We start from the raw sequence: 24,387 nt of genomic DNA, 5'->3' as shown, positions 1-24,387 counted from the left end.
CTGTTATGACTTCTCCACAAAGCAACCTTGGAAATTGTAGTTTGAGAAGAGAGATAAGCCTTCTCCATTTGACATCTGTAGCCTGGAACAACCTTCCCTGACCTGATGCTTTCCAGATGCCACCCAGCAGCGGCTGATGAGAGTAATAGTCCCAGGCATCTGGAGAGCATCAGGCCCTGCAGACCTGCACGCCATAGGTCAGCCGCTTAGCACAGTATTTGAGTATCAGTTGGGTGGTAGAGGGAGCAAGATTGGGGGCAGGTACCCAGCACCTGTTGCAAATGCCTAACCAATCCACACTATAAAGTTAAAGGGGCATAGGAAGGTGGGTGTGGTACGCCCCGGGTGCCACCCTGATGGTGGGTGACAAAATGGCCGGCGGCACTCACTGCAGGGCCTGCAGCGCGCATGAGCCACGTGTCTTGGCACCTGCAGGCTCCACACTGTCTGCTGGCTGCCTCCCCCTGTTATGTACTGAAGTTCTCACCCTGGGCCAGCAGAAGGGATACTGTAGATAGTTTTCACTCAGGTCCACATATGCAAATAAGGGATTGAAAGTGATGTTCAGTGATTGGATAGTTACAGAAAGTTGTTACAGATGCGTTGTAGTGGAGCTCTATATAAGCAGGCTGGCTGAACCCTTCAGTTCTGTGAATAAACAAGGGCTGTTTGAAGAATCGCTGTGTCGTTTGATATGGTCACTCACAACTTAACACCCCCCCCCATCTGTAGGGTGGCTGAGGCCCCACAGCATGCCCAGTCCCTCCCCAAGGGCACCCTGCGCTCTGTGCCGCCCCTATGGATGCTGCGCGGCACCCATAGGGACAGGGCATGTGGTGCCCATAGGGAAGGCACAGGCCATGCTGTTCCTATGGGCGGTTCACCCTGCTCCTATGGGTGGTTCGCCCCACCCCTGGGCACACCTCCCCAGGTGCCCAAGTTCCAGTGCACATTTAAAACACATGACTTCCTCCAAAGAATCCTGGGAGCTGCTATTCCAACCTCACAGGGCTACAATTCCCAGCACCCTTAACAAACTATACTTCCCAGGGTTCATTGGGGGAAGTCATGTGTTTTAAATGTGTGTCTTTAAGTGTGTGATGTGGATCTGCCCCAAGGCAGTCTCTAACGTCATCCCAAGTCTTTAACAGGGGGAAACACACCTGAGCAAGATCCAAAATTCCCAGTGTGCAGAGGATTCCTATGACTATGTATGGACTGTGAAGGACTGTAAGGGGGTGTGAGCTTCCAGAGGGACATACTGTTCCCATTTGTTGCTTTGAGATCAGAATCCCAGCCTAGGAATACTGCGAAGCGCATGGGTTTGGCCACTGCTTGGATGTACGGCTGCATGGGACGTGATGTATGCTGCTCTGAAAGGCAATCATAGCTGTCAACGTTTCCCTTTTTATAAGGGAAATTCCCTTATTCCGAATAGGATTCCTCGCAAGAAAAGGGAAGAGTTGACAGCTATGAAGGCAATACTGTTAAGAAATTTAAGAAATCAGCACACTTGTTGTGCCCAGCCCTGCTCAGGGATTCTAAGAAACAAAACAAAAACCAAAAACAAGTGCAGTTTCGAAACCACAAGTATAAATCAGTGCAGCTTTGAAAGGTTCAGCCCGCCATCTTGATTCAAAATGGCGAACAATTGTACCCAAACAGAGACAAAAATCTGATGCTTGTTCTCAGCAGTCATCATCCAAATATGGTTACAATATCTTAAGAGGTGTCTAAAGGCATAGCAAACAGACAAACAACTATCCAAAATAAATCACTTCTAGGGAAAAACAACAATTGTCGTTCAATATCTTCCTATTTTGGGAAATCCATTGTATTTCTTGACTACTGTACAGATTTACGATTCATATTTTACCCAGTTTAGACATTCTACTGCTGCTGGCGAGATTCCCAGATCCGCATGACGTCTGGATATAAGGGGGTTATTAGTATTACAGAGGTTTGGCACTGTAGCAGGGAGTCTATCGTCTGAGCCAGAGTTCAGCCTAGTGAGATGTCTACTGAAGCATTATGTATTCGTATAGCACCATCCAATGTCTACCATTTTTCAAAGCGACATAGCAGTTTTATATATTTATTTATTTACTCACTTTACAAAATTAATATACCACTTTTGTTTGTCACGAAACCTCTAAGCGGTTGACAAAAAAATATTAAAATAAACAATGAAAACAGATAAAATAAGTAAAACATAAAAAAATTAAACCAGCAGTTAACTAAAAACTGATTAAAACCACAGCAACATATACACATATCAATAGACCTAATAAAAAATGTGTTAAGCAGGCACACAAACAAACGAAAAATAGTAGAAGTCCCTGCCTGATATCAATAGGCAGGGAGTTCCAAAGTGCAGGTTATGGCAAGCTAAAGGAGGAATTTCTGAAATGTTTGGAATGGGTATTGTGCGACTGTGTGACTGCCAGTTCTACAGATTGAAACTGTCGAGTGGGCACATAGGGGGTAAAGCGATTACATAAGTAAAAAGTAATAATAATAATATAATATATAATATAGGTCCCTACCCTTAAGGATTCTGTAATTTTAACTCCAGTAATGGAGAACACAGCAGAGGGAAAAGGATGGAGAAGGGGAAGAAGCAAGAGCAGCAGGACGACTGAAGAAAATGCAGTTCTGTGTACATAGCCTTCTTTGCAATTGGGGATAAGGATTAAAGGGTTAAGCCAAAGGCTTGAAATAAATCCTTTCTATAGGGAGATGATGGATGTAATTGACTCAGCTCTAGTCTTTCTCCGGACAAAGGACTAGAGTGTTATTTTTATCCCCACAGAATTGAAATCGTTTTGAAAAAGTGATAGCTGCTTGTGGCATATGTATGCAGCCATCTGATTTTCACCTCAGGTAAATAGAGCTGGAAAGTTGTTTTTCATTGTTTAAAAAATCTGCAAAATCTGTTTGATCGAGAGCAAAAGTGGGATAAAGGAAAGTTACACTTGTACGTATGTCGTGTGTGTGTGTGTGTGTGTGTGTGGACACCATAGGAAGCAAAGTTCTCTAACTTTTACAAACTTTTCTTTCTTCCTGCCCTAAGAGTCAAGGTTTCCTTAGTTCAGCAGTTCCATGTCATTTCTGCCAGCTGTTCATTGAGCACACATTCAGATTTGTTTGTTGGAAGGGTATATCAACCTGTGCCAAGCAACTATTATCCCTCGCTTTCCAAGGGTGCGTTTCCCAATCCTTTCCCTCATCACAAAACGTCTGATTTGAGTGGGGAGGGTGGTTTGTTGCACAGAGCAATAACCAGCTTTATTTTTGCAATCTGAGTTTGCTGGCATGTGGTTGAATCCCACCCCAAAAGAGCAAAAGTCTGGAAGAGACCAAAGTGCGATTCCACATGCATCCTGCCTATCATGGAAATGTTTCATACATCTTACTGCGTAATAAATATTCACATTTAACATTTCTGAAGTTCCACCTGCTATGTGCTGAAAGAAGGAGGTCTCCCGAATAAACCTGACTTGTACTGAGCCCATTCCTGCTATTAGCACCTCAGATAAAATACTATAACTTCCCCACTAGAAATGCAGGGACTGACGATGAACATGGCTCCCCACAAATACTCTGTTAGCAGAACCCCTTGTAAATGGCCCATGCACCTCTGTTCCCCTCTCCTTTTAATAGAATGCCCTTCATATAATTTCTGCTTAATTTCACCACTGTGAAAGCCGCTGTCCTAGCAGAAGTTAGGATTTTCCTTGCACACAAGTTCCAGGATAGAAACTTCCCTTTTAGAGCTAACAAAGCTGAGTAAGACTTTCACACGGTCAACATAAATTTACTGATGTAAATGGTACTTGTGAAATCTGTGGGTCTCCTGGTTCAAGTGGTTCTCTTCAACCACGGCTTGGGGGTGGGGATGCAGCCCAAGAGAAAGAGAGGCTCCCATCAAAACATGACTTCTAGAACTTTTACTAATCTTATGTGGCTACTAATAGAGACTGTGCCTCTTCCCCTTCTCCTACTAAACAAAGCCCCAACTCCCCCCCCCCATTAGTCTCCAAAAGTAGTATCAGGTACCAAATCAGTATACCAAAGAGGCAGACCTTACAATAATGAGGAACACAGATTAGCTTAATGACTGTAATATCAAATTGCTTTACAGTTCTCATGTCATCAGCTTAGCATAGGCAAAAGATGCTGTGCTCCTTTCCCACAATAATTTTTTTTTAAAAACCCACAAAATACATAGTTCAATTTTGCCTCTCTCTGGACAAAATTATGCTTTGAAAAATACCAGCTTTCAAGTTCTGCAGCGCACTTTACCAGGTACAAAGAAAACGATGAATTAAAATACAGACGTTTCATCTCCACCAGACAAGGTGCAACTACATGTTACGGCAGACTCAGGCAGCTGCTAGAAATGTCATCTGGGTGTTGAGCTCCTCACCCCCACCCCATAACATCTAGGAACATCCATCAGATGTATGACTTCATCACACTGTGCAATATTCGATGATGTGAAGCTGGGGCGGGGAAATGCAGAACGTGATGACATCATATTGCGAGGGATGTGTTAATTGTGTGTTATGGGGGTGGGGTGGGGAGCAGGAGATAACTCTACCCAGAGATGCTGTTTAGCGGAAGTTCCTTGTTAACAAGTCTGCCCTTCTTTAGCAGTCTCAAAGAAGTGTGTTGTCCCACAACGACCCCGTGCACACCCCAGCACGGAGCATCATTCCCCCAGATGTTTTCCACTATGATCATTTTTGCTATCATGTGCCTTAAAGTGTTCACAGTGCTTCACAAGTGTTCTTCCCAGTAAGTAGCTCTGCAAAGTGGATCAGAATTATTATGGCCCTTACCCCATAAAATTACAGACAGGAGGCTGAAAGACAGCAATGAACAAACCACACATTTAAAGCACATCAAACACCCCCCCCCCGCAAGAATTCTGGGAATGGTAGTTTGCTGGGGATTGTAGCTGTGTGGGGTGAACTACAGTTCTCAAGATTCTTAGGGTATGTGTGTGCTTTAAATGTGCTTTGTATGTGTTGCGTGAACACAATGAGGAGTTAATGTGCATTAAATGTATGGTGTCTACGCAGCTGGAAGTTGAAGGCAAGCGAGATTTGGAGAAGTACTGCTCAGGGTTCATGCTTTTACCATGATCTGCCCCTGACTGCATCACCCCAGATCTACCACCCCACCCACAGCTCGAAGATTCCCACTTAAGATTCCATGCATATTGGCATGCACCGCCCAACCTGCACCTGCTCTGAGCATCTAACAGGAAGAGAAGGAAAGTTGTAGCGTTGCTTACCGTGAGGTCTTCCCCATAGAACTGGAGCATGGAGGCATCAGCCACCAGCAGGGTCTCCACATAGCGGGCTTCTGAGATGAACCTCTTGGTTCTGCTGGTGCTGTTGGACTCTGCTACCCGGGATCCCTCTTCTGGGATGTCCTCTCCAGCTTCTTTTGCCCACCCCTTCTTCTGGAGCTGGTGGGCCTGCAGCAGAGGATCTCCATTCTCATGACCTTGTGGGTGGATGACATATTTGTCTCCATCCACCAAGAAGGAGCCACGGATGCCCTGGCACAGGCTGACAGCCACCAGGGAGTCTGGCTGGGAGTTCACAGTCCCTGAGTAGAAGCAGCTCCGGAGCCCCACGTCCTCCTTAGCAAGGAGCTCCTTCCTACCCACGTGCTGGATCTTCAGCCCAGGTGCCAAGAAGCTGGCATCTGGCTCCAACTGCAGGACAAACTCCTTCCTGAAGGCACGGATGGAGAAGGAAACCTGCCCTTCGCTTCCCGGAGGGACCATCCAGACTGGCACCACCCCCTGGGAGTCGCTGTCCTGGGTGGGCAGTGCCCAGGCATTGCCCAGCAGTCGCAAGACCAGCAGCAGAGGGAAGAAGAGCGTGCGGCCAGCGGGCAGCCGGCCAGCCGAGGGCTGCGGTGGTTGCAGAGAACGGGGCATTGATGCTCTCAGGGAGCCAGTGACGGGATGGGAAGAGCAGGCTCGGTTGAAGAAACAGCAAAGTCCCCAGCTGTGTATGCTGCAAATTGGCAAGCCGCGATCCCCGGGGGAAAACTGTGGCTTGAAATTGATAGGAGAGGAGTGAACAAATTTGGGGTTTTAATGCCAGGTTTAGTCAGCGACAACTTGCCCAGCGTGGAGGGAGAATTGAGGGGGGCCCCAGGAAAATCCTCTTTCTCCCCAAAGGCTGGTTTGTGGGGTTCCTTCTGTTACCAGCTTCCAAAGTAGCTCTTGCACCTTTCCGGGCAAAAGATGCAGCAGCAAAGCGGGCTGTCCACTTGGAAAAAAGTGTGTCGAGTTGAAAGAGGCTGGGGCTGGGTGGGTGTTGGAATCCTGATTTCTCTCTCTCTCTCTGCCTCTCTGAGTTTCCCTCCCTTCCCTTCCTAAGAAGCTCTCTAGCTCTCTCCCTAGGCTGCTCCGCTCTCTCCCTGGGCTGCTTCTTCCCAAGCCTTTGAAGCACCAAATCTGGCTGCAGAGTCCTCGGTATTTATACTTTTCTTCCCCCCTTGCTTTGACATAAGAGGTTTATTTTTGATCTCTCTCACTATTCCACATTCTCCCCTGGGACCTAGAGAGCAGGAGGAGGAGGAGGAATGAAAAGGGGGGGAGGGGAGGTTTTTGGATAGAACTTGAAGCCAATCAGGAGCTAGGAGGACACGCCTCTCTTGTTTAAGTGTCAACTCAAACATCCCCCCCCCCCTTCTTATTCTCTTCGTGTTAACTCTTTCCAGGACTTTGATCACCCTTTGGCAATCAGACATTCTTTTTAAAATTTACTTTTAAAAGGCTGCATTCCAAGAGATTTGTCATCACTTGCATTAATTCTGCACTTCCACTTGTTCCTTCCTTTTTCAGGGGCTCTTGGGGAAGGGAAGTAAGTCTGCCATGGGGAAAAGTTCCAAATCCTAAAGAGATAAAACTCCATTTTATCAGATACTAGCATACATTCGGGTCCTCCCAAACGAGATCTTCTTCATCCCTAAAGGAGCTGCTGCTATCTAAGATCAGGGAGGGAGTTGCCAGGGAGTTGGACGTTTCATCTGAGAATGTTCTTCAGAGGATACAGAAGGAAGCATAGGGAGGTTTCCTAATGAAAGCATTAACAGGGCCATTTGGAAAATTAGAAAAGCAGTGCATTTAGTTCTTTCACACAAGTATAGCTGGTCATGTTTCCTTTCCTTTTTTATTTTTTATTTTTTAAAAAGGAATGTTTTAATCAGAATTCAGCTCCGTCCCCCTTCTCCAAGTACGTGATAAACTTGGAAAGGAAAAATAAAAATAAAAGGAAACATAGAGAATGGATTTTGTGCTTATTTGGTTTTTTAAAAACAAAAAACAAGCACCCCAAACATAAACCATTTTTTGTCTTATGACTGTCTTTATTTACAGCATGTCTTTTATTACTCACAAACCGCCCACTGCACATAAGTATCCATTTTTTATTCCGGTGTATTGCTGATGTAGCTGCTAGATACGCTTTATTTTAAGCAGCTTCGCTTCCTGTATACATCATGACATGGCAGAACACCAAGAGTGGCCTTTCATTTCATTCACTGGACTGTTGCTTCTCTACATAGCTCTCCACATTCTAAACACTTCAGCTCTGGGCAGAATGAAATAGTCACGTGTATAATCCTCCATCCCTTCATTTCATTTTAGTAAATAATTATTCTTCAATACCCCCCCCCAAAAAAAACAAATACCAAAAACTTTCTGAACTTCCCCATGCACAGGCCCCTCAAGGCAGTTTACAATGAACTCATTTATAAAAATCGCATAAAACAAACTTTCTAAACTATCCTCTAATTAATGAGCAGCAACAACAAAGAAAGTTCAAGAATTAGCACTTTAGCCAAATACAGGGTTCTTTTAAAAGCCAATATTGATGGGGCCGTGCCTATTATTCCCTAAGGGAGAGAAGTTCAATCATGTGGGGCCATCACTAAAAAGTCCCTGTCTGTGGTAACTGTCAATATAATAGATCATGACAGCAGCACAAACAGAGAACAAGGGCCTCTGAAGCCCAGTTTAAACTGGGCAGGCTTATACGTATGGATGCAGACAGTTTGGAAACATTTGAGCTGGTATCTCTTCTTAACTGTAGAGGACATACGATGCATTACATTCACCATGATTGGTCTAGATTCTGGAAATCCTATTGTGCTTGACCAAAAGGAACCGATTGATAATGGAGAAAAATATTTGAATAAGGAACAGCTAATTGTGGAGAAAGGAGAAATCTTTTTAAAAGGTCCATATGCTATGCACACTGGAAGTAACTTCCACAATGGAATTCTGCCAAGCCTTGTCCAAGTCCCACACACCCAAAGGGATGCATTTTGCATGGTGGAAAGGGACCCACAGTTGCCCCATTAGTTCTTAGGGGAGTTGTAGGTTATCAGGGATCAGAGTAATTTCCTTTTTCTCAAAGCGCCACAGAGGAATCCCCTTTCCTCCCCCTTAAAACGTGCTGTTTGAAAGCTTTAATCCTCAAACTATTTGAAAGGATAATATAAGCAGTGTTTTGAGGTTCCAGATACCTTCCTCCCGGGAACCTGGGAAATCAGCTTTATGGTAAATGATTGAGGACGAGGGTCAGTGTTTAAAGGCTGTTTACTCTGGACAAATATCTGTGCGTCCGTTTGAGGGGGATTATTTACATCTGCTTGGCTCTGTTGAAAAGCCACCTCCTTCTACTCAGACACACACTAGCTGTGTCTCTAAATAACTGCATCTTTTCCGGGGGTTGGGGGGCGGGTAAAGTTTCTGATTACTGAATTTCTTTTTATAAAGTGTGATTCTTTTGACTGTAAAGAAACGAAGCATGATGAGCATTCGCTGATGCGTATTCTAAACAGTCCCATATCAAATATGCTGTCAGCGGATGCTCCAGTGATGCAATAAGTGATGGCAGGATAAGATCCATGGGGTGTGACAGTCAGCAGCCCAGCATAAACTGTTGCAGAGAAAAAAACGGTCCATGGCCGGAGATGGTCTTTTGGTAAAGGGAAAGAGAACAAGATTGGAGATGGGCAGAAGATCTGAATGGACAGAGCAGGAGTTCTGGGCTGAATCAGGAGCAGATCGCTTAGTGAAGAGCCATTTTGTGGGGAGGAGGCCAGGAGGATTGACCTGGGAGCTGAACCAGCAGAGGTTAGAGAGAACCAGTCCTGAAGCTGGTTTGTGGTCTGATGATGCCAGGGAAAGAGGCCCTCTGCTGGTGTTTTTAACAAGAGGATTTGTGGAAATTCTGGTTGCTGTTCATAGGGCAGCAAAGGTCCTAGCTCAGTCCTATCAGATGTTCAGTTTGCAAAGTGAAGGGACTTGTACAAAGGAGCATAGGAAGCTGTCTTATACTGAGTCAGACCATTGGTCCATCTTAGTATTGTCTACACTGACTGGAAGTGGCCGCCCAGGATTTCAGGCAGAGATGTCTCCCAATCCTACCTGCAGATGCCTGGGATTGAATTAAAACAGAAGTTACACACAGCATTTAATATAGTGCTATGCAGTTCAGCAGTGCCCTTCCCTACAGCCAAGATCCTCCTACAGTTTTTACATAGAATTCATTCTCGGTCAAAAACATAAAACTGCCCTGGTCTCCTTTGAAGGCACTAATAATACTTACCTCTAAGCCCCCTGCAATGTTAATTGCAAGTTTCCTTTCTGCAGGTTCTGGCTGTGCTATCACTCCCTGTTCAGATTTGCTGGAGGTTAGTGATGAATTTCCTCTTAGTTAAGTCAGCATCTGCTCTGCAAGGAAGCCAGCAATTAGAGCCCACCCTAACCCCTCCACCAGAAATGTAAGCTTACTACTCCAGGCACCAATTCATTACACCCCACACTGCCCCAGACATTTTGAACAGGAAATAAAATGGGTGGAACCTGCAATGAGGAAACCTAACAATTGGGCATTGTCTGTAAAATAAGAATGAAGCAAGCATGGCAGTTCCAGATAAATGTGTAAGTGTCAAAGCAACCTAGCACAGCTATGGGATTTGTTACTATGGTAGTCCTTTCCTGTCTTCCTAAAACCCAAAGCAGCTACTCAGCAGAGGTCTTAGGTGTGGAATTCCACAGCAGGGAATGCTGTGCTCCTTGTAACCTCTTCTTAAGCACATATGGACATGGGAAGAGCCTGGTGGATCAAGCCAATGGCCCATCTAGTCCAGCATTCTCACAGTGACCAACCTAATGGTGATGTTGCCATTGAGGACTTGTTTGCTTTATATCCCGCCATTCCTCTTGAAGGAGACCAGGGCGCCAGATACCTTTTGCTTGCAATTTCCAGCAACTGATACTCAAAAGCATCCTGCCTCCAGCAGCGAAGGGGGAACTGAGCATGGCCATTGTGGTTCCAGGCCCTCCGAGCAAGCTTCCAGTTGACTACTCACTTGAGCTACTCTCTGTCATGCTCCATGCCACAAGCATCATGCATGCAACATAAGAAAGGAACCTTCCCAGCAAATGTCTCCAGATCCATCCCTCAAACTTAAGGAGACAGCCTCCTTGCTGCAAAGGGCCTCCCCAGTCCTTCAAAGTTCTTCAGCTAAGTTTGGGGGTCAGTTTCTTCTTGTCTGCAGATAGAGGAAAAGAAGCACAAGCCCACATAGACCCTGGATTGTGGCTGTTTACACCCCATACTATTAAAGCATATCCCCTCCCCACTCCACCACCCCAAAATCCTGGGAATCTTTGGCGAGGTTAATGTGCTTTATATGTATGCCAAAGTGTGTGTGTGTGGCTAGCTCTGGATCCTAGCATGTATGTGGGAAAGGGGTAAAGAGGAAAAGCAAGATGACCTGTTTATTGTGCATTCACCCTGATTCGTTTGCAGGGAATGTGGGCTATTTAAAGGGTAGCCATTGCAGGGAGGTTAGCTGATGTTGCAACAAAGCAAGTGTTATTACGCATTTTCCAGTGTAGTCACGCTCATCACTTTCCGTATGGCAAAAAGTCAGACCTTTGGGGGAAGCAGGTTTGTTGCACAAAGACCTCCCAAGCAACTAAATTTGCCTGCATGTGACTGAATCCCACCCTGGGAATAGTGGCAGTCTGGAATTATAACCCAGGCACCCTAAATATAAGGATCATAGATCTAGCAAGGTGGCAGAGGAACCCATTTCATACATAGCTCTGATGAGGCTGGCTCTAGCAGAATCAAAGCTCACATCAGCTACTTAAATATTTTGTTGTTTTATTTCCTTTTTTAAAAAAAGAGCCTTTCCTTCTACTACAGTGAACTGGCCTCTTCTTACTGCAGAAAAGGGGGGAACTTTCTCTTGAGGAGCACTAGCCTCTCTGCAAAACTCTTATGTAGAATAGAAACAGCTTTCCTTTGGGACAGCACCATCAAGTTTCTAGATGGCCACTCATTTTCAGTGGAGCTGTATCATGAACTGTGCAAGTGCTGAAGGGTCAACAATACTCACTTATCTGCAAGGCAAAGGGTTCTACCAGAACCTCTTTCAAACTCCTTTGTCTGCACCACATAAATAAGGGAGAGATCCTTGGAACTGAGGACTGTCTGAAGCACCAGATGGATTGAGGCATTTTTCCTGCTGTAACAGCAGCAATGCTATTGCTGTGATTTGTCAAGGCTGAGATTTGCCTGTACAGATTCTGTAGCCACTGGACTATTTGCAAGTAAGTAAATCAGTTTGTTGGCTCTTGAAAGCATCACCAAGTACAGAATGCTGCCTGTAATAGTCCAAAGACAATACTTTGGAATGGGACACACTTCATTCCCATGCCTTCCCTTTACCTTTGAGCTTAGAAGAAAGACACTTTTGGGTAGTTGTTGATTCTAGGTCGTCCTGGTTTTCATTAAGTGTTCCTGGTTGAATAAAAGGAAACTTGGAATTTCTGGTAGCTTCAGCCAGCTTTCCAAGGGCTTATTAAAGCAAGTTTCGAAGAATTAAGACATCCCAGGCAATCAAGGTTTGCACCTTTCCAGGATCTCCTTTAATCAGAAGAGCAGAAGACGTGAATGGGAAAAGCTCCAAGGGTGTAAGGGCTGGGTCTAAGTCTACCTTCACCTGTCATCATTAGAGATCATATTTAAAAAGGGTCCTAGCTAATGTAAGTTAATTTAAGTCTAACCCTGAAGAACTCATGGTCTCCCCATTGTATTCAGAAAACCACTTGTTTCGCCCCTGCAGGTCCTTGATGAGATAAGCTGAACTGGAAGGGAGAATTGACTTGCCCCTTCTGGAAAGGCCCGGCTGCATGGCTCCCCTCTGTCCTTCCTGCTCTTTCAAATAGCCTGTCCCTGTTATGCTCCTGAAATCACAGGGAGTGATTCACACAAAGTGCCCTGTGCGCATTGATTCACTGCTTTGCATTTTGTAGAATGCAACACAACCATCCTTGGGTTGATCTATGCTACACTGAATGTTGCTTCTGAGGCTAGTTCCCACATTATTCTGCAATGGGATTTTGCACACATTGGTGCCATTCTCCCGCACCCGCACCCATGGATGCAAGAGGCAAGTGGGCCAGGTTCTCACAAATGTCAGCTTTGACATATTGAATGATATGAGTCTCTGAACAAACAAACAACCCATGCTAGAAGTTGATGCTTCTGGCAGCTGCTATCTGCCAGCACACCAGCTGCCTCCCTCACGCAAAACTCATACCCTAATGTAACTTGGGAACCAGACGTTAGGCCATTGCATTTCAATATGAAAACAGGGATACCATTAGTAGTTGCACAAGAAGCTCTCATTAAGACATCAACTTGCAGGGTCTTTGTGATAACATTCTGGTTGCTTTCTACTGAGCTCTGTGTACAAAGTACATTCTACAAACCTTTTTGCAAAAACAAAATAGAAAAGGAATACACTTGAGAATGACAATATCTGCATTTTGCCCAAAATGTACCCCTTTGATGTTGGAACTCATGTTTTTATTTTTTGTAAAGGGCTTCCATGTACTCCAAATTACTGTTAGTAATTGTCACTAAGTTATTTCTGTTAATGCAGAACTTAAAAACATAAGACCATTAAAAATCAAATTCAAATAGCTTCTTCTTATTATTTTTTTAAAAAGAAGTTTTGTAGCACTGGGAAATGAAAACAACCCCAGTCTGTAGCAGTAGATGAGAAGATGTGCCATATCCTCATAGAGTGGAATCGAGAACGAGAAACCTTCAGGCCAGATCAGCTTTCTCCCTGCAGACATTTCCTTGTTCACCAAGGACACTGAACAGTGGGAGATTCAGGACAGACAAAAAGAAATACTTCTTCATGTACCGCACAGCTAAACTATGGATTTTGCTGGCACAAAGTTTAATGACAGCTGGACAGAAATAAATGGGGATTAGCCAAATTCAGGGAGGACAGGTATAGGGACCCCTGACCATTAGGTCCAGTCGTGACCGACTCTGGGGTTACGGTGCTCATCTCGCTTTATTGGCCAAGGGAGCCAGCGTACAGCTTCCGGGTCATGTGGCCAGCATGACTAAGCCGCTTCTGGCGAACCAGAGCAGTGCACAGAAACACCATTTACCTTCCCGCCGGAGCGGTTCCTATTTATCTACTTGCACTTTGATGTGCTTTCGAACTGCTAGGTTGGCAGGAGCTGGGACCAAGCAACGGGAACTCACCCTGTTGCGGGGATTCGAACCGCCGACCTTCTGATCGGCAAGTCCTAGGCTCTGTGGTTTAACCCACAGCGCCACCCGCGTCCCCTTCAGGGAGGATACATGATGGCTATATTATCATCAATACCAGAAGCAATATGCCTCTGTATACGTTGCTGGAGGTTACTGATGGGATAACGCTATTGCACTGAGGTCTTCTTTGTGCGCTTACTGGAGGCATCTGAGCAGCCACTGCAAAAACAGTGGGCTAGGTGTGTCTTTGGCCTGCTCCAGTGTGGGTCTCTCCTAACATTCACCTCTTTCTCAAATGAGTCCAAACTAGCTGGCTTAGAGTCTCATTAGCTTATTATGATGTGAGCTCTTTTCCTTCCAGGTGCACAAAGTCATCCAGGACCTGCACTCGCAAAGCGGCCGAGATACATTGAACATGCACACAGATGTCTGAAATCCCCAGTCGCAGGAAGTTGGCTGTTCCTGTATTGATGGCACTCTCAGCCTGGAATGCAAATGTCAGTAGGAACAGAACAGCTCTCCCCTGTCACAGAAGCCTGCCAAATGTTCTGGCAAGACAGTTCCTAAAACACCCAGATTTTAAGACCTTAACTTAATCCGTTCCCTGTCCAGTGACTGTTACAATTTTTTTTTATGTTTAAACAACTTCACCCGTTGATAACAGAGCCCATTTGTTGTTGCCCTTTCATAAAGCTACCACCAGATGTCAGTGTTGTCTCTCTGGTTTGTTGTGAAATGTAGGTACAGCACATGTGCAGAACTGATGGTGTTATGGGGGCCGCGTAAGGTTTGCTTCACAGTTGTAAGAAATCAGCCTTTTAGTGTGGCAGCACCTACACTTTGGAACTCCCTGCCTATTAAGATGAGGCAGACGCCTTTGCCGTTGTCTTTTCAGTGCCCGCTTAATACATTTTTTGCTTTGGTGAGTGTATCCAAACATGCAGATGTTGATCTGATTCTTTTCTTTTTTTACTGTTAATCTGAATTATCTTATTGTCTATCTTTATTGTTTTTAACTGTTTTGTTGATAATTGTAGTATTTCTTGTAAACTGCTTAGAGGTTTTACTACAATCAAGCAGCATCTAAGTTTTGTTAAAATAAAATAAAATAATAAAATAAAATAAAATAAAATAAAAGAAATTAAATAATGGAAGAGCAGAACATGCCCCCCCCACCCCACTGCAACAGGTAGTGTGCTCTGGCTCTAACTGATGGAGTAGCAGCTCTCCAGGGACCCAATCTGCCACAAAGATGGACATTTTGCTAGGAATGGGGCAGGGGATAGGAGAATGGCATGCAAACACCTAGAATTTTAATTTCTCATGGAGTGCTGAATTGCAGATATGCAGCACAGCACTTTCCCCAGTTATAACAGCTGGGGTGTTTCTCCTTGCTCTCTCTTGCTTTGCTGCAGATACAGAGATGTGACCTTAAAGCAACTCGTAGGACAACCTGTGCAAGTCTCTGTTGAAGTAAGTCCCGCTGTGTTTGATGGTGCTGACTCCTCAATGAGTGTGCATAGAGGTTCAGCCTTAGTGCATGATTAAGAGAGCCAGTGTAGTGCAGTGGTTATGGTGTTGGACTAAGACCTGGGAGAGACCAGGGCTCAAATCTCTACCCAGTCCTCAAGCTCACGGGCTTGGTCCACACTGCCTTAGCCTAACTCACCTTGCAGCCTTGTTGTAGGGAGAGAACTGGGTAAGCCACCTTGAGCTCCTTGTAGGAAAGGTGGGTCATAACAATAAGAAGAATAAATAAATCAATAAATTTATATTTAAGTAAGCACCAGGGGGCACTCTTGTTTTATTCTAGTTTAGTATAATGTGGTTTGATGTTCCTTTGAAAAAGGAAATCCTGGTGGGATCCCTCGACTTACAACTGCAACTAATTTTTAAGAGGGTCTTTGAAATGAAGAGGACCACAGCAACGCTTGCTTAGCCCAGTGACTCACACTCAGGAGAGACAAGCAAAAGGGCTGTTTAACCTCCTCCTTCCTGGTGGGCACAGCCACATGCTTTGGCAGAGTCTTCCAGTTACTGTGGCCCTCGGCTACTGCCCCCTCATTCACCACTGGTTCAGCTTCCGCAACAAAGCCAAACGTTGAAAAACGCAAAAGGGAAGAAAACTGCCAAAGGTTTGCACTGTTAACGCAGCAAAGTGGATGCTTCTCCCTTTGCCCTGACTAGGCCAATGTGTGCAAGTGTAAAGGACACAGATTATCAGAGTTGGGAAGGGTCCTCGGAGATCATCCCAGGAACCTTGGAATGACAGCATCCCTGCAGAATGACCACCCAACATTGATGGAAAATTCCTCCAGTGAAGGAGAGCCCACCTCGGAGAATTGTACAGTTAGAAGGGACCCAAAGTCCAACCCCCCTGCAAAGCAGCTCCTTCTTAGGCAGTCTGTTCCATGGTCAACATAGGAAGCTGCCTTATCCCAAGCCAGACCATAGGTCCAACTAGGACAGCATATACTGACCACCAGTGGATCTTCAACAGGGGTCCCCCCCAGACCTACCTACAGATGCCCACCTGTCAAAAATGGCCCACAGAAGGTGGACCAGTTATGGATCTGATTCTCTGGCTGGATGCAGTTCCCCACTCCTGCTATAACTGAACTATGTAATGTGCACAGAAGTGCTTTCTTTTTTTCCTGCCTGCTATCTCCTGACATGAGGGATGTGGGTGGCGCTGTGGGTTAAACCACAGAGCCTAGGACTTGCTGATAAGAAGGTCGGCAGTTTGAATCCCCGTGACGGGGTGAGCTCCCGTTGCTCGGTCCCTGCTCCTGCCAACCTAGCAGTTCGAAAGCATGTCAAAGTGCAAGTAGATAAACAGGTACCGCTCCAGCGGGAAGGCAAACGGTGTTTCCGTGCACTGCTCTGGTTCGCCAGAAGCGGCTCAGTCATGCTGGCCACATGACCCGGAAGCTGTACGCCGGCTCCCTCGGCCAATAAAGCGAGATGAGCGCCACAACTCCAGAGTCGGTCATGACTGGACCTAATGGTCAGGGGTCCCTTTACCTTTACCTTTTGTCTCCTGCCACTGTGTGAGTGTATCAGATGAGCTCAGAGTTTTTGCATTATGAAAGCAAGAGGGAAAAGTTATTTCCATCTTTCTTTACACTGTGTAATGTTTTATAAACTTCTACTTTTTTGGGGGTCTGTTGGTTGGAATACTTTTTTTGTCAGTTTAGAGAAAAGAATGTTTTGGATAAGGAAGTATTAAGTTGATGGGGGGGGGGGAACTGCATCCAACTAGGAGCAAGTGTCCCTGACATTGTGCCTTTTTGTAGGCTTAGTTTTAATGCAATGGATGTGCAGGTGGAATCAACATGAATTCAAAAACTTATGTCACATGGTATGGCTTAATTTCAAAATAAGAGGTATGGAGTCAATCTTTTCATGAAAATCTTAATTGGATTCTCTTATATAGAAGTTCTTCACCTGCCCATAGATGTGCAAAGAAAAAGATATTTTGTTCAGCCAGGAGACAAAGACATTCTGTGCATGTGTAACAGCACACTGCCCTAAATAAATGTTGCACAAGCCCTATTGCGATCAAAACAACAAGGCTAAAAATTGCAGTCCTGCTGAGTCAAAATGTCACCAGTTGCCTTGCATATTCCCTAGCAGTTCAAACCCCATCAGTGTTGCGAAATCAGGATTGTTATTATTATTGTCCCAATGTGTGTCTCTTACCACTTGTATTTTTGTTGCCTATTTATTCAATCTGGAAAGTTCACAGTCTGTTTAGGCTTTCACCATCTTGAATAATTGGGTGTCATCCACAAATCTGGCTGTCTCATGGCTCACACTTTATTCCAAATGAACAAGTTAAAAAGCACCAATAACCAACACAGACCCCACTCCTTACTTCCTTCTATTTCAAGACTTGTTTACTCCTATTCTCTGCTTCCTGTTGTTTAACTAGACAGGAATCTTTAGGAGAACTCATCCTCTTATCCCTGTCTGCTAAGTTACTCAGGAGCATTTGATGAAGGATCTTGTCAAAATCTGGTTTAAAGGACCAGTTATACAATCGTTACTGGACCACCTTTCTCCACATTCTTGTTACTCTTAGTAGGCAGATGATGCCCAAAATAAGGGATTCTCCTTGAGATCAGAGGTGTCTATGCTAGGGCATGGAACAGATTAAGCCCCAGGGCTGTCAGCTGCCAATCCTCATCCTAAAATATAGAAGATGTGTGTTCTGGTTGTAGTACTGCTGCACATTCCTTGGATCACCTCTGACAAACTAAGTTAAGGCTGGTCCATTAGGGCATGTGGGGCACATCCAATATTTCGCGGCCATTTTGGGTGTTGTGATCTCACACACTCTTGCTCTGCACTCTCACCCTGAAAAAGTGCTTTTTGGGGGGCGAGAGCAATGCTTGGGTCACATGACTTGCATGACAGCTCATCTTGGAAGATGAGCTTTGGGTCTCCAAATGTTGGGTGGTATAGTGGGGTGCTGCCCTCATACCCCAGTCCGCCATCTATCTGCCGCCTTTTTTAGAACCAGCCCAGGAGGTGGCCCTGCCTGCCTGCTAGCTTCTTCTTCCTCCTTAGCTTCATGGTTTTCATTGTAGGGAACAGCAAGGAGGAGGATGGGGACAAAACTAGAATTTGTTGGCTTTGCCTGTCATTGGCTCTGGCGCCACCTACTGTTGGGCCTCCAGCCTTCCACCCCACCAGTCCAACAGGCACCAGGTGACACTGGACCAACCTTAGGTTCAGAGCAGAGTCATCCAGAGACCACAGGAGCCTTCTGTCTGTGCAAAGGCCTGCTCTCATTTTCAGACATCCAAGATGTTCTATGGGCGTGAGCAGCCGGGGTAGCCCTAATGATCCTCAGCCCGCTCCGAAAGTTGGAGGGTTGTGTGGTTGCTGTGTTTACAGGCTGTTCAGAAAAAGGAATGAACTGTAAAACCATTGGCCTGGCCCGTAAGTGTACATCCTTGGTATTTGGGTTGCAAACATGCTGAGAGCCAGGTTTATTCCAGATGTGTAAACTTTGAGCAACCTCTTGTGGTCTGTTGCTTTGCAATACTGGAGAGGCAAGCTTTCCTCCAACCCAAGCTAGGGCTCTGCCTACGCACTTCCAACAGGGACACTCAGCACGAGGCTTATTAATCTGGAATGAACCCTGTGCCGAACAAGTGTGTGCAATATAATGCTATATCAATATTGGCTGGACGCTCCGGGGTTGTCTATTAAACCTCAGTCCCAGGCCCAATGTGTGGGAGACTGTTTTGCTGCAAAAACAGAACAGCCTTGCCAAACATTTCCAATCTGTCTTTTGGCCCAGCTCACCTCTCAGCGGTTCACACCCAGCTCTAAGCACTTTTTCCCATCCCAGGGGTAGGAGATCTGCTCCCCTCCCACCAAATACTGCATGCTTCCCCTCCCCAGGCTAAACTTTAGGCCACTAACCCAGGTGTGCTGCTGAGTTTGCACAAAGCAGAAGGCTACCACTCATTTTGTCATGTGCTACGATGTCTGCAAACACATATTTGCGGCCTTAATGCATTGTCCTTTCAACACACTTTTGTTTCATCCATCAATTACACTTTTAGATGCATGCACTGTTAAGTGGGAAGAAGCTGCCCTGCATTTGATTGTCTGGGAGCTGTGGGCTCTCATCAGTACAGCACATATTTGGATGCAGTCAGTTAACCTAGAATAACAGCTCTACTCTCAAAGTTCATTTTAACTTCTGTGGTTTTTTCTGCATCAGATCTGAATACCTTGTGATCTGTTGAACTGAGTGCAGACTGCCAGAAGAGAAGACACAGAGGTGACATGCTAGACATCTTCAAATATCTGAAGGGCTGTCACACAAAAGAGGGAGCAAGCTTGTTTTCTGTTGCTCCAGAGGGTGGGATCTGAACCAATGGATTTAAAATACAAGATTAACAGAGACAATTAGGGGACAACCCAGACAAGAATTTCAAAAAGAATGGGGGAAATGCAGAGAATACTTTACCAAACAGTGCCCCAAAACATATACCTGGACTTGTTTCAATTAATTTCTACAGGAGACTTTGTGGTTTTTAAAACTCATAACTAGGAAAAATTGTAATAATCACATATAAATATATATATATACAAGAAGTAAATAAGGAGGCCATTTACAGGATAAAGGAAGTCTTTTATTTTTATATTACGTTTTCTTTATGTAAGGGGATAGGAATTTAATTTTGATAATTAAATTGTCAATGGTGGTGGGTTTGTATGTGTGAGTTGATGTGGACTATGTTGTAAATAAATTATTAATAAAAAATAAAATAGAAGAAGAGATTCTGACTAAACATTTGGAAGAACTTGCTGCTGCTGGGAGCTATATGACAGTGGAATGGACTCCCTTGGAAGGCGGTGGACTCTCCATCATTGAAGGTTTTTGAACGGAGGTTAGGGGTGTCATCTGTCAGGGGATTCTTTAGCTGTGATGGCTGCACTGCAGGGGGGCTGGGCTAGATGACCTTTGGGGGTACCTTCTGCAATTTTGTTATTGTATTGTGCCCTGCCAGGTACTTCAGAAATCCTGCTTCTGCAATCCCAAGCAGGCAGCAAAATAAAGCAACATCTTGAGTCGCTGGTGGATGAGTCAACTATTTGTGGTTGGTGAGATGTTCCCAGTGTGGTGGCTCACACTCAGCACTTTTTAACATGTTCAGGGGATGAATCAGAAGAAGCTGACACTAGTAATAACCCTGAATTTTGCATTTATCTTATTTAGAGTATGGATTTCTGTGGTTCACAAGGCTTCGATGCACTTAGTGATTTCATACAAAGGTCGTGTCCACACCAGAGCATTTAAACTCACACCTGGATCAATTGGTGTGTGCTTACGTGCCATCATCCACACAGGAGCTTGTTCCATTTTATGCATCTTGAAACACGATGCTTCTCATCCACATTGGTGGGTGGGGCTTGACGGGATGGGATACACCAACATCACTTGGCTAGCTCATTCTGTAAGAACATCTCAGTTATCCACCAGGAACCTCTGCATGCAATCAGTGTCCATGGTGTAAGAACCAATATTAAATGTGTTCTCAAAGGCTGTTGAAGGAAACTGCACACTACTATTGATGAAATGCCACTGTCTCAGTTTGGGGCCAATGAAATAAAAAATCGACAGACCGGCTAGACGCTGATGTAAGAAAAACCTGCACCCTCCTTAGATTCTTCATCCCAAGTGTTGCTTATTGATTTATTTGTTGGCAAAACATGCTAAACTGTAAGTCCCTAATGCAGTACAAGCCTGTGGTTTTCAAGGTATGTTAAAAACCCAACATCAGTGTTATTTGGCTGCAAGGGAAGAACCTTCAAGACTCTAAATCCATCACCTGGAGTTGTTTAAATTCCCCAAATGCAAACAATCCCTTTGCAATTGCTAGAGATGACCCACTACAGTTCAGTCTAATAGGATGTCTGCCCAGATGTTCTAGGGTACAGATTTGGAAAGCAGTAAAAAAATAAATAAATAGCCAATCTGATGGGCATCCTGCTGCTCTTCTAATATAAGCCCTTTTGGGGCTTTGTAGGCATGGCCAAGGCTGACACCATCGCCGCTGCCTTATTTGGCGACCATTTTGATGACTCCAGAAAATGGAGGACTGTGTGTTGCGGTTGCTAGGCAACACCAGGATGTGCTTTCCAGCCGCATAGGTGACTGAGGAGCATCTCCTATGGTTGCTTAGTAACCATGACATGCTCTCCCTGTTTGTTGGACCTGGCAGAGTGGCTGGCTAGATTTGCAAAGGCGAAGCTGGAGAATGCCACAGGCAGCCATATCGTGGAGAGAGGCAGCAGTAACCATGTGGTTTTAGATGTAGTGAGGATGTGCTAAGTGTAGCTTTTAAAAATGCAAAATGAACATGGCAAGCAGGTGTTTGAAAAAGGTTGGGCCGTACTAGTGTGCCAGTCAGGGAACCCGGACTGAAAGCACACTAGGTGGCAAACCCAGGGTCTGTTACCAGGAAGGAGCAAGGGTGGGTAGGAAGACAGCTGGGTAGATGGCAGAGGTGGAAGGAGTAGGGAACCTAGTTCTGTCTGGGTTGCAGCTATGGGGGGTGGGCTGGCTATCAAAGAATAAGAATACAGTGGTACCTCGTGTTAAGAACTTAATTTGTTCCGGAGGTCCGTTCTTAACCTGAAACTGTTCTTAACCTGAAGCACCACTTTAGCTAATGGGGCCTCCCACTGCTGCACGATTTCTGTTCTCATCCTGAAGCAAAGTTCTTAACCCGAGGAACTATTTCTGGGTTAGCGGAGTCTGTAACCTGAAGCGTCTGTAACCCGAGGTACCACTGTAATATTTATTAGCTGTCCTTCACCAGAAGTTCCCAAGGTGGGTTACAGCAATAAAAAATGCAGCATTAAACACAGTTTTAGACAAATTATAAATGTATTTAGAATGGCTCCGTGTGTGTGTGTGTGTGTGTGTGTGTGTGTGTGTGTGTGTAGCCAATGGTCATGACAAAGAGGTGTGTCTTCAGCATACAACAATAGCTGTCCAATGAAGGTGGTGGATGCACCTCTGTGGAGAGGAAATTCCAAAGCTTAGAGGTCACCCATGTGAATCTCTGAAGATAGTGGAACCAACAAGAGCCCACCCACCCACCACTGATCACAAGACCCAAGAGGGTCTATAAGGAAGGCTGCCATCTCCTATTTATTTGGGACCTAGGACATTTAGGGATTTAAGCACTAGTGTGAGCACCTTGAACTGGATCCGGAAACAAAATGGCAGTCAACATAACTTTTAAAAAATAAAACGGGTGATATGAGTTCTAAAGGGAACCCCAGCTGGTAAACCGGCCTCTGCATATTGGACCAGTTGAAGTTTCCAAGTTGTCCTCAAGGGCAGCCCTTGTGATCAAGTCATCTCTGTCCAAAAAGGCCAAAACTGGTGGAGCAGCCAGAGCTGGAAAAAACCCCTCTCCTTGCCATCAAGACCACCTGAGCCTCCAAGGACAAGGTTCAACCCAGGATATACAGAATTGCTTTTTCCAGGGGAATGCAGCTCCCACTATGGCAAACCATCTCTCCATGTCCCAGACTTGAAAACTCAGTGCAACGGATAATCCCTCTGTCTTTTCAGGCTACAGCTTCATACAAAAATGCTCACTAGGGAGCCTGACTTGGGTATGTCTGCTGGTCTATACCATTGAGCCTATCGGGCTTGCTGATCAGAAGGTTGGCAGTTCGAATCCCTGCGATGAAGTGACCTCCCGTTGCTCTGTCCCAGCTCCTGCCAACCTAGTAGTTCGAAAGCATACCGGTGCAAGTAGATAAAGAGGTACCACTGCGGCGGGAAGGTAAATGGCATTTCCATGCACTCTCATTTCTGTCACGGTGCTCCATTGTGCCAGAAGCAGTTTAGTCATGCTGTCCACATGACACGGAAAGCTGTCTGTGGACAAACACCAACCCCCTTGGCCTGAAAGTGAGATGAGCGGCGCAACCCCATTGACTGGACTTAACCGTCCAGGGGTCATTTACCTTTTACCTTTTTTACCTTGCTAGCTAGCAAGACAAAGTTTACCACTTTGGGATGAATGAAATGGCCTTAAGTCCCATGATGCAGCTCTCCCACAAGCATCTGATTACATTTAGGTTGGGCTTGATTTTGTTCCATCGCAAGAAGCCATCCTTCTTGGTCAGCCTGAGAGCTGTTGGCCCAGGCAACAGGAAGAATGTCCCTTGCACACTCTTGGGCCGGTATCCAGCTTCTTGCTGCTGCCAGCCTTTCAAGTGAAGGCAAGTGGAGTGGAGAGACAAAGAGAACATTTCCCCAGCTCCTCAAGCCCTTTCCAGTCTATCTTTGGCTTGGAACTCTTGAAAGGGCTATATTAAACCAGAGTGATTGTTGTTTTCGAAGCAGAATATAGGGTGAGATCTCTGGTTTTTTCTCATCTTTCTTCTGGCTTTAAATTACTGACATTTCACACAAGGCTTCCAGAAGAGACAGAAATGTGCCTTTGTAGTAGGGGAAGATGGATGCAGTCAGAGAAAGAAGAGGGTGAATGTGAATCCAAAATAAGTGCTCTGATTTGCAGATTAGGGCAGGGTAATTTGGATTTACTTAGCCAGAAAACTCCATTGCAAATTTTTGGAGAAATGTGAATTTCAAAGGATAGCTATGTTTGGAAAATTCAAATTTGCTTCAGTTCACTTTTAAATGGGAACTGAATTGAATTTCTCCCTCTTTGCTGCTCCTCAGATTAGTTAAGCCCACACAGACTTTGAGTTGCAGATCTTGATGTATTTATGTCAATACATTTAACTTTAGTTTAGCCAATGGCCTTGTGCATGGTCTCTTTATCTGGTGGTCCCTGGCAAAGGTACCCCAAAATTATGGAAGTTTGCTTCGTTATGAAAAAAATTGTTTGGAGATGTGATGTTAAAGGGTATATACTATGTCACAAGGCACTCAACCAAGATGATTGGTCGAAAATTGGTTTAGAACTAACTTTCATGGTTTTGACTGATGAGTCAACTGATTTAAACAGTCCCTTGTGAACCAGAGGTGGTTTGATGATTCAGAATGAAGAAAATGGCGCAATAATGCTGGAGTGTAATTTTAATCTATCATAGTTTGCCCCACCCCACAAGCCGAAATCAGATTTAGGTGGCAAAAGCAGCATTTTGCCATGAGCTCTTGAATCCTTCTCCAGATGTTCCTCTCCATCAGAAGCTGAAGTCCACACCCCTCATCACAAACGTTGGCTCAAAAAATGTA

The 24,387-nt window shown here is 45.0% G+C and overlaps 1 protein-coding gene and 1 long non-coding RNA gene across 2 annotated transcripts in view; both read right to left on the bottom strand.

Annotated features, from left to right (window-relative positions):
- ADAMTS8 (ADAM metallopeptidase with thrombospondin type 1 motif 8) overlaps positions 1-6,485 on the bottom strand; it is a 30,653-nt gene extending 24,168 nt beyond the window's left edge. The window contains exon 1 of the mRNA XM_083479220.1: positions 5,303-6,485. Coding sequence (XP_083335346.1) covers positions 5,303-5,959 — 657 coding nt within the window. The 5' untranslated portion in view covers positions 5,960-6,485. The remainder of the gene's footprint in view (positions 1-5,302) is intronic.
- Positions 1-24,387, bottom strand: part of LOC310695334 — a 524,598-nt gene that overhangs the window by 26,873 nt on the left and 473,338 nt on the right. The gene's annotated exons all lie outside the window — the stretch shown is intronic.

Source organism: Podarcis liolepis, assembly GCF_965112155.1.
Source record: "Podarcis liolepis genome assembly, chromosome: 16".
Classification (NCBI taxonomy): Eukaryota; Metazoa; Chordata; class Lepidosauria; order Squamata; family Lacertidae; genus Podarcis; species Podarcis liolepis.
The sequence above is the reverse complement of the archived record's forward strand: the minus strand, read 5'-3'. Positions and strand labels throughout refer to the sequence as shown.